The sequence below is a fragment of the Lepidochelys kempii genome, chromosome 13 (genome assembly GCF_965140265.1).
Source record: "Lepidochelys kempii isolate rLepKem1 chromosome 13, rLepKem1.hap2, whole genome shotgun sequence".
Classification (NCBI taxonomy): Eukaryota; Metazoa; Chordata; order Testudines; family Cheloniidae; genus Lepidochelys; species Lepidochelys kempii.
In genome coordinates this window covers 35,838,093-35,851,410 of record NC_133268.1, presented here as the reverse complement: position 1 = coordinate 35,851,410, position 13,318 = coordinate 35,838,093, and the positions used below count along the sequence as shown (strand labels likewise).

The 13,318-nt window shown below is 41.7% G+C and overlaps 1 protein-coding gene across 1 annotated transcript; it reads left to right on the top strand.

The window, feature by feature from the left end:
- Positions 1 to 9,109: 9,109 nt before the first annotated feature.
- On the top strand, positions 9,110 to 10,045 carry LOC140896735 (olfactory receptor 5V1-like; the record flags this gene model as incomplete). Its single annotated transcript, XM_073308783.1, is given in 1 exon segment — positions 9,110 to 10,045. A coding segment is annotated over 1 exon segment (936 nt), but the record flags the coding sequence as incomplete, so codon positions are not given.
- Between the last annotated feature and the right edge of the window lie 3,273 nt (positions 10,046 to 13,318).

The window sequence follows — 13,318 nt, the reverse complement described above, 5'->3', positions numbered from 1 at the left end:
CCTATGTATTTATACAGAGCAATCTTATCTCCCCTCAGCCCTCATTTGGTTTGGCTAAACAAACCACACTCTTTGAGTGTCCTCTCATAAAGTAGATTTTCCATTCCTTGGATCACCCTAGTAGCCCTCCTCTGCAACTTACCTACACTCTCATGAGCTCCCTGTGTGTCACCCTCCCATCCCCCTCTATTTCAAGGATTACCTGCATCAACCATAGACTTTTGTCCACAATTTTGTTTGTTCCTCCTCCCCACAATCCAGGGTCCCTATTTTGTACCCCCAAGCCAGAGGTCCCATGTGATCTTCTTTTTCCCCATGAGCCCCTCATTTTCCACTGCCCCCATACCATTGTCTTCTATTGTCCTCCTGTGCCAGACGATCTATGTCCCTCCCCATTACCCTCTTATGCCTCAGGCCAAGAACACTGTATTCCCTCTTTCTTCCCCATCTCCAGATACCATGGTTATACATTCTTCCCCCCATTTCAGGGGCTCTCTCTGCCCCCATTTCCTCCTTCCCTCATACCAGGGTCCCCTAATCCCCACCCCCCACGTGATGATTCTTGGAATACACAGGACTGTGAGTCACTATGTTAGCCCCCAACACACACACACACCACCTCTAGCCAGAGGGAGACTTGTCTCTGCTTCTCTGGGTATCAGCTCCCTGCCACCATCACCAGTCAGCCACCCAAACATTCTCTTTTCTTGGCAATGCTAAGCCTCACTTTGCTTTACAAGTTAGCAGTAGGTGCACCTAGCTCCTGAGCCCCTCTGAAGCATTTCCCTGTAGTGTCCAGAGCCTTATCCAATGAACACTCATAGAAATACCCAAGGCAACAGTATACACACCAGCTTATATGATGCAACTCAGGATCAGCAGCTAACTCAATATCACAGAACTGAGACATATTTATAGTGAATCATAGAATCATAGAAGATTAGGGTTGGAAGAGACCTCAGGAGGTCATCTAGTCCAACCCCCTGGTCAAAGCAGGACCAACCCCAACTAAATCATCCCAGCCAGGGCTTTGTCAAAGCGGGCCTTAAAAGCCTCTAAGGATTCCAACACCTCCCTAGATCACCACCATCCTAGTGAAATAGTTTTTTCTAATATCCAACCTAGACCTCCCGCACTCCAACTTGCGCCTGTTGCTCCTTGTTCTGACATCTGCCACCACTGAGAACAGCTGAGCTCCATCCTCTTTGGAATCCCCCTTCAGGTAGTTGAAGGCTGCTAGCAAATCCCCCCTCACTCTTCTCTTCTGTAGTTAAATAAGCCCATTTCCCTGACTAAATAAAGCCGAATAAAGCCCATTTCTCCTCATAAGTCATGTGCCCCAGCCCCCTAATCATTTCCGTTGCCCTCCTCTGGACTCTCTCAAATTTGTCCACATCCTTTCTTTAGTGGGGGGCCCAAAACTGGACACAGTACTCCAGATGAGGCCTCACCAATGTCGAATAGAGGAGAACGATCACGTCCCTCGATCTGCTGGCAGTGCCTCTATGTATACATCCCAAAATGCCATTGGCCTTCTTGGCAACAAGGGCCCACTGCTGACTCATATCCAGCTTCTTGTCTACAGCACTGCCACTTATCCAGCTGGTCCACAACCTGTAGCAGTGCATGGGATTCTTCCCCACTGAAAACAAGGATATCTTTATTACCAAAGATTCAAGAGATAATAGGTCAGTATAATGGGGAAAAAACTTACATATGAAACAAAATCATAACATGCATTCTGGGTCTAAAAAATTTTATCTCACTCAAAACACCCTTTGCAGTGTTTTAACAAAGCTTGTTTGTGATCCTGGTTTCGTGAAAGTAAACACATTGTCTGCTTGCTTCTTAGGTGCAAGAAAAAGGGGTTTTCCTCTCCATCTTCTCCTCATATCCCCAAAGATCATTGTTTGTACTCATAGACAGTGTCACCCCCTTTAATTGTTTTCCCTGTGGCCTCTTCCCTGTTGGCTTCACCTCTCTCTGTTGACTTTGTAAGTAGATGCGCAGTCATTGCATTCGCTTACAGTGCTTAATTTACATGCTGAAAGAGACAGGTGAATAAACATCTTTTGTTTGACAGAAAACCTGTTTGTCAACACAGCCTTGATACAGACTTTAAAATGTATTTTCAGTGTCTATATACACCACTCCTTACATGCTATCTGTACATACATTCCACAATGATATTAATGACCTGTGTGACCCTGACTTTCATTTAAAACCTCACTTGACATTCCTTGGTGACCCAGAATGTACATACCAGAGTCAGGAGATTCTTGCAACCCCCTTGCCAGATGGCAATGATTGGTTCTTGGGTCAGAGCCTCCTATGCTGGGGCTGCTGTGTGGCCCCCATTCATCCCTCACCCCCATGCTAGAGACTTTGTTGTGAAATCAATGGGTGCTAAGCATCTAGATGCTTTTGGATACACCACTAGGTGCCTCAGTACCTTTACAAATCTGGTCCTTTGGCTCTTAAGTCCCAGATGTAGGCACTAGTGCGACCTACATACGCCATGCTCTGCTGCAACCAAACTATGTAGGTGCCTCAAATTGCTTGGTGCCTCCATTTCTACTATAAGAGCTCCCTCATTGCCTATGTTTTAGGCCTCAGGCCCCCTCAGACCCAGTGTGATTCTCAAACAAGGTGAAGATAGGTGGGAGGGAGAGCTGATGGTACCCTTTAGCCCAGGGGACTCACGAGACCCCAGTTCATTTCCCTATCTGCCTGGCAAAGTATTTGAACAGGGGTTTCCCACCTCCATGCCCAACCCTCTGGGCTGTACAGAGTCATTCACAGGCTCTCTCTGGCACCATGGAAATTCAATCATTTGTACACAGTGGAACATCTTCAACAGGAGCGTGAAAGGAACCCACCACAGAATATCCCAGAGAGAAGTGGCTAGGGCCCTCACCAGAGCTATGAGACACCCCTGTGCAGAGCTGTTCCCATCAGGCAGGGGGGGACTTGAACCAGGATCCACCATATCCTGGCTGAGTACTCTAGCTACTGGGCTAAAGGTCATAGGAGAGATGTCTGCCTGATCCCCTAGGCGGTATTCTGTGTGGAGTCAGGCAGGCTCTGAGCACAGCTACTGCATTGGACCCACAGATGAAATAGGCAGGGCAATCACTATCTTCAGCTGGCTGGAGGACCACCCTGCAGCTTAGGTAGAAGAAGGGCACCAGCGTGCCTGCCTGAGGCAGCAGGGCACATGTCCAGAGGCAAAAATACACTCACCTAGGTAACCTGAACAGCAAACAATTAGGTGCTGAGTGAGTTTAGGCACCTACAGGGTTATGTGGCAGCTTAGCAGGGTTTTGTGGATCACAATGGTGCCTAAATCTGGGCTTTAAAGACCTAAGTCCCTTTGTGGATGTGGGCTCAGGTGTTACTCCATGTGAGGTAGTCTGGCAGAATCTGGCCTTAGTCTCATAAGCTGACTCCCCCTTAAAGGGTGTAATTCACCCATACATGGCCCCTTACACTAGCTCTTTCCTTCTTAAGCCCTTAATGCAGACCTTAGCTGCAGCTTAGTTTGTGCAAACAGTCTTCCCCAGAGTCTTGCTACTGTGGGGCAAGTTGTTCTTAGAGAGCCAAGGCCCACATTCTGGGCACACACTAGATACTCCTTAATGGAGCCTTAGCCAAACTCCACCAACTTTCACACAACTGCTTTCCTTCTGGACTCAGCCAGTCAGGAGCAGCCTGGACTCAAATCTGAGAAGAAATTCTCTCCGCGCTTCCAACCCAACAGTGAGTGACACAGGCTGGCTCCCAAACAGTGGACAGAAAGGAAGTTAGTGCCATGCTGGGTGCACCCTATGAATCACTGTCCTGACTTCAGCAGTGGCCAGCAGCTGAGGAAGGTGCAAGAGCACCTGCAATGGGACATTATGTAATGATCAGTCCCCCATATCTGCGAGTTGGTTTATGCCTTGATGAATGGTAGTTTTAAGATCTCAGTCTGGATCTAGCTGATTTTCTTTACAAAGTAACAAGAACATTATTCACAGTAGCAACTGGAATATACTGGGGCAAGACCCTACAGGTGGGTGATCCACAGGTTCAGGTTCTGGTTGATGACTTAGGAGACTTGAGCTCAAATCCCTGCTCTGCCACAGGCTTCCTATGTGACCTGGAGCAAGTCACTTAGTCTCTGTGTGCCTCAGTTCTCCATGTGTAAATTGGCATGATAGCACTTCCCTACCTCATAGGGGTGTACTGAGGAGAACTATATTAATAAGAGTGAGGAGCTCTGATTCTATGCTGAGAGGGAGGGGGGGCAGATAGTGTCTATGCTAGAAGAAAGAAGGAGAATCTAACAATCACTGTCCACTCCCCAGAACAGATTCACTGTCATAATACATACTATTCAATTGAAATAATGGGTCAGTTATTCATCTGGTATAACCAGTGCAGTGTCATTGACTTCATTGGGGCTGCAGTGATTTACATTATCTGAGCATCTATAGATCAATCAATAAACAAAATAAGGCAAAGTGTATAGATCTTTCAAAATCTGCCATATTATGCATTGTAAATTGCTCATTCCTTCCTGATCCATCACACTGTTAGCTTGTTAAACAGGTCCCAGAGGTAACAGAACATATTTAGACTCCTCAAAAATAATTAACTCTTGCTCTTAGCGTCAGAGAATAAAAGGTATTTCTTTGCAACAGGGGAGGGGCAGTGACGTAAACGATATATTATGATTCTATATAAATTAGATCCACTCCCATGTAGTAACTGACTTTTCAGGGTAAGGAATACCTGATGTTTTTACTTACTGTATTGGTGAGACAGGGAGAAAGAGAGGGAGGGAGGAAGTGAAAGTGAGATATTACAGAAAGAGAGAGAGAGAGAACCCAATTTGTATAACACAAGCCCTAATTTTCAGGAGTATTAAGGACCAAAGACTAGCAAGCCTAAAATATAAACAAGGTGTGTTGTACACTCACATAGCAATGTAAAGATTATTGCACATAGGTAGCACAGCCAAAAAAGAACAAATTATGTTGCCTTTCCACTTACTTCATCAACCTTCTGATCATGTCCTAAGTTAGGTGGCCAAGCTACATGTCTATCTGATTCACCATGGCATAGACAAGGTAATCAAAACACAAATACTGGTTGATTTTATCACACTCTAGCCTTTGTTTCCATGTTTTGCAGTATGGGACTGTGATACCAAGTCTAGCAAAAACCAAAAGAAATCACAAAGAGAAGATTGACTCTTTTGGTGAGTAGACATTTTCAGAACCAAGTAATTTGTTAAATAAATTGGATGGGTTTCTCTGATTGTGTGTATCTATGCTGTTCCCTTGAACTGAGGATCTGAATAATTGGTTCTTCCTCGTATTGAATCACATGTCATGTGTCAGAATATATACTTTGCCATAACTCAGTACAAAGTGGGTGGAAAATGTTAATGTTCCAAAGTGGTTGTGCCTTACATACATTTTATATAGGCATAGATCACAAGATGCAAGGCAGTGTAGAATCAGGTCCATTTGTTTGTAGAGAAGACGCTAGAATGAGGCTGGTTTGTCCAAACCATGTCAGATCCTTGTTCTGTTTCAGACAACAGGAGTTCTGCTGTTGATGTCAATAGCACCATATAAATCCTGCTCCTAGAAAATCTGTATTCTAGGACAACTGAAAAGCAAGACAGAGTTACCGAATTGCCACCATTAGCATGAGTGATAATAGTTAGATCTGGCCAAAAAATGTCACTTGTTTTTCATAGGAAATTTTGCAAAACATTTTTTCTAAAGATTTGTTTCTTTTGTTTTCTGTTTTATTTATTTTTATTATTTTTAATGAAAAACCCACAGCCTGAAAAACATTTGGTTTTAGAAATCTGAAAACTAAATATTTTAACAAAAAAGCAACATTTTAATGGTTTTTTTTTAAAAAAATTGTATTTTAAAAGATGAAAAAAATAATTTTAGAGTTTTTGAAACTATTTATTTACTTATTTATTTTGAGGACTGTTGGATTTCCATTGAACAAAGGGAAAATTTTGAATGCAATTTCCTCCCCCCCCCCATGAAATCAATACACGGTCACTCTAAATGAATAGCCTGCTTGTCAGAGATGAGCAGCGTCATAAGCTCCCATTGATGTCTATTTGAATCTGGGAGGTCATACCATCTCTGAAGTTCAGGCCAGTTAGTCCGTTACCTACTTATGGCTTCCAGTACCTAAGTGTAGCCACCCGAGTTGAAATGTTTTAGCCAACATTTTAAAATTGCTGACAATGTAGCATAATGAATTGAAAACTGCATGTGGCTGCAGGAAATGCATGTTTTAGTCTTGGTACTGCTGGGTGGCTTTGGGAAAGATTTTAAAAGCATTTAGGTGCCTAAATACCTTCAAAAATCCAGCCTTACATCTCTCTGTGTCTTAGCTTCTTCATTTGTAAAATGGGGGTGAGGATACTGACATCCTTTTCAAAGTGCTTTGAGATCTATTCATGACAAATGCTATATAAGTCTACCTGTGGAACTCTTTGCCAGAGGATGTTGTGAAGGCCAAGACTATAACAGGGTTAAAAAAGGAACTAGATACATCCACTATTATCCAGGATGGGCAGGCCAAGCCTGTTTGCCAGAAGTTGGGAATGGGCGACACGGGATGGATCACTTGATGATTACTGGTTCTGTTCATTCTCTCTGGGGCACTTGGCATTGGCACTGTTGGAAGACAGGATATTGGGCTAGATGGACCTTTGGTCTGACCCAATATGGCCATTCTTATGTTCTTATAAGAACTAGGTATTAATGTTCTATTTGTGCAGTCTCATCTGTACTGACTTAAAGACTATTCAAAAGGGAATAGCACTGTTCTGAACAACTTACTGTACATTGTTTCAAGATGAAAGATGGAATGTTCAGTTGGGAATCATGGGGAAGACAACGGTTGTAATAGGAAGAAGACATTTTTTCTTTTGTTTGTAATGTTTGTGTGTATATTGAGGCTTTCATGAGCAATCAGTTAAACAGAAATAGAGTGTTACGGGGCACTGGTCACACAAGTAAAGGTTTTGGCCCACATCCTGCAGTCAGGTCCAGGAATGGCACCTATGCAGAACCCCACTTACTTCACTGGGGCTCAACATGGACTCTATTCCATGATCTGGGCTTTGAAGTGCTGTTCTATTTTGAAATGTGTTGTAAGAATGACATTATTATTTCAATCCCCTCCTTCAGTAGAATCCGGAGTAACATCTGTTGAGGTTACAGCCAAAATATGGGATCGAGAGCCAATAAAACTAGGGGAGTTTGAGACAGATTCTGTTCCTTCTTGTGCATCATCAACCAACTTGCCCAGTAAATTGTATTAAGATCATCGTAGAATCAGTGGTTTTGTACAGATTTGACAGAAGGCAGGAGTGCAAACAATGGGGTCAAATAGGTGTCAGAATTTAGCCTGCTGAACCTATATTGCTGCTGGGCAGATTTGGATGCCTCAGATTGAAGTCACCTTAATGAGGTCTGGTTTTATACAGCGAGTGCTCAGCAATTTCAGAAAATAAACCCCCTTTAAGTGATCCCAAGTCAACCACCCAAAAAATGAGAAAATCAAATGCACCACCCTGTCAAGGTTCCTTCCACACTCTGAACTCTAGGGTACAGATGTGGGGACCTGCATGAAAACCTCCTAAGCTTACTTTTACCAGCTTAGGTTAAAACTTCCTCAAGGTACAAACTATTTTTCTTTTTCCCTTGGACTTTATTGCTGCCACCACCAAGCATCTAACAGATATATAACTAGGAAAGAGCCCACTTGGAAACATCTTCCCCCACAAAATCCTCCCCAAACCCTACACTCCCTTTCCTGGGGAAGGCTTGATAAAAATCCTCACCAATTTATGTAGGTGAACACAGACCCCTGGATCTTAAGAACAAGGAAAAAGCAATCAGGTTCTTAAAAGAAGAATATTAATAGAAGAAAAAGTAAAAGAATCACCTCTGTAAAATCAGGATGGTAAATACCTTACAGGGTAATTAGATTCAAAACATAGAGAATCCCTCTAGGCAAAACCTTAAGTTACAAAAAGACACAAAAACAGGAATATCTTTTCCATTCAGCACAGCTTAACTTCTCAGTCATTTAAACAAACAGAATCTAACGTATATCTAGCTAGATTGCTTACTAAGTTCTAAGACTCCATTCCTTTATGTTCCCGGCAAATGCATGACACACACAGACAGAGAGAGACTTTTTTTCTCCCTTCCTCCAGCTTTTGAAAGTATCTTGTCTCCTCATTGGTCATTTTGGTCAGGTGCCAGCAAGGTTATCCTAGCTTCTTACCCCTTTACAGGTGAAAGGGTTTGTCCTCTGGCCAGGAGGGATTTTAAAGGTGTTTACCCTTTCCTTTATATTTATGACAAACCCACTTTGGCAAACCTTGGCCTGTAACATTATGCTAGACTGAGAGAATACATCCTGATTTCCACATCACATATTTAACATCGGAGCTGGAAACTAGTGAAAAACATCTTTGATTTGCAAACCTGTCACAAATGAGTCATAATTCACCACTGATGTGATCCATTTTTTTACTGGGATAATACTCCTGAAGTCTTTGTACTTATGCTGGCATAGAGATATAGCAACACATGAGTGAATTGCACCCATCTATGGAAATCATTGACAGACAACAGACAGACATTTGTTATGCTATTCTTATGAAGTTATCTGACCAAATACAACCACACTGATCAGAAGATTATTTGCAAATGGTCTTTTAATATTTCCTTAATATTTTTGCAGTTTCAACATATTTAGTTATGGAATGAATGATATAAGATCTGGTTTAGAAAATGGGTTGTGCAAGAGGTGTCCACAAGAGGATCTTGGGTTTATGGGTCACAGTATGAGAAGGTGTTGATGCCTTTGTAATTAAAGAAAATACTAATGTAAACCCTAATGTAATAGGACAAACCCTATTTTCATGTCACTTGGTGTGTGGAATTAGAATTTGGACATCTAAATCCACTTGGTGCCTTTGAAAATCTCTTTCGTGGAATTTTCAAATACTGTTATTATATTGGATAATTTCATTTATTTTTCTCTTTTTACAGGTCACTATCTGTGAATGGAAATCCAAACCAATGTGACTGAGTTTATTCTCATGGGATTTTCTCATGACCCACACCTCCAAATTTTCCTCTTCTTGGTGTTTTTCGTTATTTACCTAATTACCCTAGTGGGAAACATGGTGATTATGCTGGTAATAAGGGTAGATCCTCACCTCCACACTCCCATGTACTTCTTCCTGTCTCATTTGTCCTTTGTCGATATCTGCTATTCCTCAGTGGTTGTCCCTAAGATGTTGGTGAATTTCCTAGCAAAGCACAAAATCATTTCTGTCAATGGTTGCCTTGCCCAGATGTTCTTCATCCTGCTCTTAGCTGTTACTGAAATTTTCATACTCTCAGCAATGGCTTATGACTGATACGCTGCCATATGTCACCCATTGCATTATGTGGTGACCATGAACAAACGAGTCTGCAGCCAGTTGGTGGGTTGTTCATGGACAATGGGGCTCTTGTATTCACTGGTCAACACTGTCCTTGTGTTAAAGTTACACTTTTGTGGGCCCAATGAAATCAGCCATTTCAGCTGTGAGCTCCCTCTACTATTACAGCTGTCTTGTACTGGGACCTTCACCAATAAAATAGCTCTTCTTTCTTCTGCTGTGATACTTGGTTTCAGCTCCTTCCTCCTCACCCTGGTCTCCTATGTGTTCATCATCTCCACCATCCTGAGGATACACTCTGCAAAGGGCTGTCATAAGGCCTTCTCCACCTGCAGCTCCCACCTTATTGTGGTGGGTTTATTGTACATGACAGCAATTTTCCAGTACATGAAACCCAGCTCAGTCACTTCACTTGTTTTAGATGAGTTGTTCTCTATCCAGTACAGCATCTTGACCACCATGTTAAACCCCATCATTTACAGCCTGAAAAACAAGGAAGTGAAAACAGCCCTGAGGAAAATAGTAGAAAAAAATACAGTTTGTCTTATTTAATGTTTGTCTAAGAATACTATCACCACCATCTTCCTTGTTCACCTCCTCAACCTATTCGACAGCACCTGCTGCCACTCTCTTAGGTTTCCAGTTGTTTAGGATAGTGTCTGTATGTTTGTACAGCATCCAACACGAGTTCCTGAACACTGGTAAGAAAACTCAGTAGGGTTGGTCAAAAATTTTCACTCAATGTTTTTTTCAGTACATAATGGTCAATCCTGGCTCTTTTTCAAATAGACAACATAAATATCTATTGAATATTTTTACTTTTTTTACATCATCATCAGTTTTATCCTCTCCATTTAGTAACAGGCCTGTGCCATTGTTATGATTTCTTTTTTTCCAGATCCACTTGAAAATGTCCTTCTTATTTTCCTTAGCCCTGCCATTGATGGATTTTTCCCTGATGTCTTTAGCTTCCATTATCAATGTTTTACACTTCATAGCTTCTTATATATATTCATCACTATCTACTTTCTCTTTTTTTTCCATTCGTTATACTTTTGTTTCTATTTTAACTGCTACTTTAACTCCCCCCCTTAACCAGGATGGGCTCTTAACCAACATTTTCTTCTCTCAGAAATGTGGAATGGTGGCTTTTGGGCTACCTAGTAAATCTTTTTTAAACAACTCCTAGTTCTAAATAACCTTTTTTCTGTCTGAATTTTTGATTCCAATACAATTTGCTCAGATTTTACCTCAGATTTGTTTAATTAGCTATTTTAAAGCACCAGGTGTGTGTGTATGTGTGTATAAATATAAATATATTATTGGCTGTGACCATCCTCTGTTTGCCCATAAGAAATGTAGTCAGGTCATTTTCAGTGGTCTGTAGGTAAGCACCAACTTCAGGCCATTTATGCAGGAAGCATGCACATTTTTGTTCCTTTGGTCATTAAATCTTTGAAATCCCGAGATGACATTTTAGGTATGGTAATGGGGAGGGGAAAGAGTTTTTGTGAGAATCAACAGCCTCTTTTTATTTTTATATACACAAGTTTTCTCTGAAGTAGCTATGAGACAATAAGATTGGAACTCCACAGCGTCACTTGCAGAAAGTCACTTCTCACAGAACTAAACATTGACGAATCATTATTAGAGGCTTCCTGAGTTATGTGTGGTATGATGACTGGAACTGAAGAAAAGAACAGAATTATCCATAGCTAAACAACAAAGTAAAAGAATCAGTGAGAGGCAAAAATGCATCCTTTAAAAAGTGGAAGTTAAATCCTAGTTAGGAAAATAGAAAGCAGCATAAACTCTGGCAAATAAAGTGTAAAAATATGATTAGGAAGGCCAAAAAAGAATTTGAAGAAGAACTAGACAAAGACTCAAAAAGTAATAGCAATTTTTTTTAAGTACATCAGAAGCAGGAAGCCTGCTAAACAACCAGTGGGCCCACTGGACGTTCGAGATTCTAAAGGAGCACTGAAGGATGAGAAGGCCATTGCTGAGAAACTAAATTAATTCTTTGCATCGGTCTTCACGGCAGAGGATGTGAGCCATTCTTTTTAGGTGACATATCTGTGGAAGAAAAATCTAATGGGCCTAAACTAATAGGCCTAAAACTTTGGTCAAGCTAACTGTGTGTATAAAGCATACGAAGAGGATGAGAAAAATTTCCATTAAGAGGCAGATAGCAACAGCTCAGCTTAAAAATGTAACCACAACCGCTAGAAGTTAGAAAAGACTGTTAACCACAAAGGAAGCACCTGTTAATAACAGGTAAAAATTTGTTTTGCTGTACTCCTGTCATAAATATAAAGGGAAGGGTAACCACCTTTCTGTATACAGAACAATAAAATCCCTCCTGGCCAGAGACAAACACTTTCACCTGTAAAGGGTTAAGAAGCTAAGATAACCTCGCTGGCACCTGACCAAAATGACCAATGTGGAGACAAGTTACTTTCAAAGTTGGAGGGGGTGGGGAACAAAGGGTCTGTCTGTCTGTGTGATGCTTTTGCCGGGACCAGGTCAGGAATGCTCTTCAGAACTTCTCTGAAGTTAGTAAGTAATCTAGCTAGAAAAGCGTTAGATTTCCTTTTGTTTAAATGGCTGGTAAATAAACTCTGCTGAATGGAATGTATATTCCTGTTTTTGTGTCTTTTTGTGGGACTCATTGCCAGGGGATGTTGTGAAGGCCAAAAGTATAAACTGATTCAAAAAGAAATTAGATAAGTTCATGGAGTATAGGTCCATCAATGGCTATTAGTCAAGATGGTCAGGGATTCAACCCCATACTCTGGGTGCCTCTAAACCTCTGACCGCCAGAAGCCTGGACTGGGTGACAGGGGATGGATCACTGAACAATTGCCTTGCTCTGTTTATTTCCTCTGAAGCGTCTGGCACCAGCCACTGTTGGAAGACAGGACACTTGGCTGTATGGACAAATGGTCTGACCCACTATGGCCATTGTTATGTTCTGGGAATGTTTTAAATCACTGCTTTGGATTTTATTCATCTACGCATCATGCCACAAATACAGCTTTCAGATGCATTTGAAAGAATTGCTGATTTGTGTGATGGTTACAGTTACATTAAAGAGTTCTGTATCATTGAAAGCAGTGAAGTGCAAAACATGTTTTTACAGTCCTGGTCAGGAAATCCTGCTAGGTCATGGAGCAATTTAAACACTCACACACATGCAACTTGCAATGATATATGGCACAGATCTATTAATTGCATAATCCAATAGCATATCTTGTATTTCTCCAAGTCTAAACAAGGGATGTAATGTGTGACAAAGCCCCAAAATGAGGGGGAGAATATCAATTATGCAGGAAACCTAAAATGATACATCATTTCTTCCTTCATTGTGGGAAAACTTAAAATGGTCTCGTGGGTAATGCATTAGGTTGGCTTTCAGAAGAGATCAATCCAATTCCCTGCTCCTTCACTGTGGGGGCTTGGGGCAAGTAACTTCATATTTTATCTGCCTCCATTTCTTGTCTGTAACAAGGCTGCATACTGTCTTACCTAGAATAACATAAACAAATTAGAGGGGGTTCCAAGAAGGGCCCTGAATCATCATCTGTGTTCAGGGAGGTCCTGCTGAAGCTGAAGCAGGAGACATTGAAATTCTAGCCACTTTTGTGGTGGGCACAATGGAGACACATTGTATGCGTGGGCAGGGGGGTATTAGATTGTCAGGTGTTCCTTTATTACCCTGCATGAGCTACCCATAGAATGGATTCCAGTGAAGATGGGATTACAGCGTCCATGGAGACAATGCAGAAGGCCAACAAGAGGGATGGCAGAGTAAGGGAACGGGTG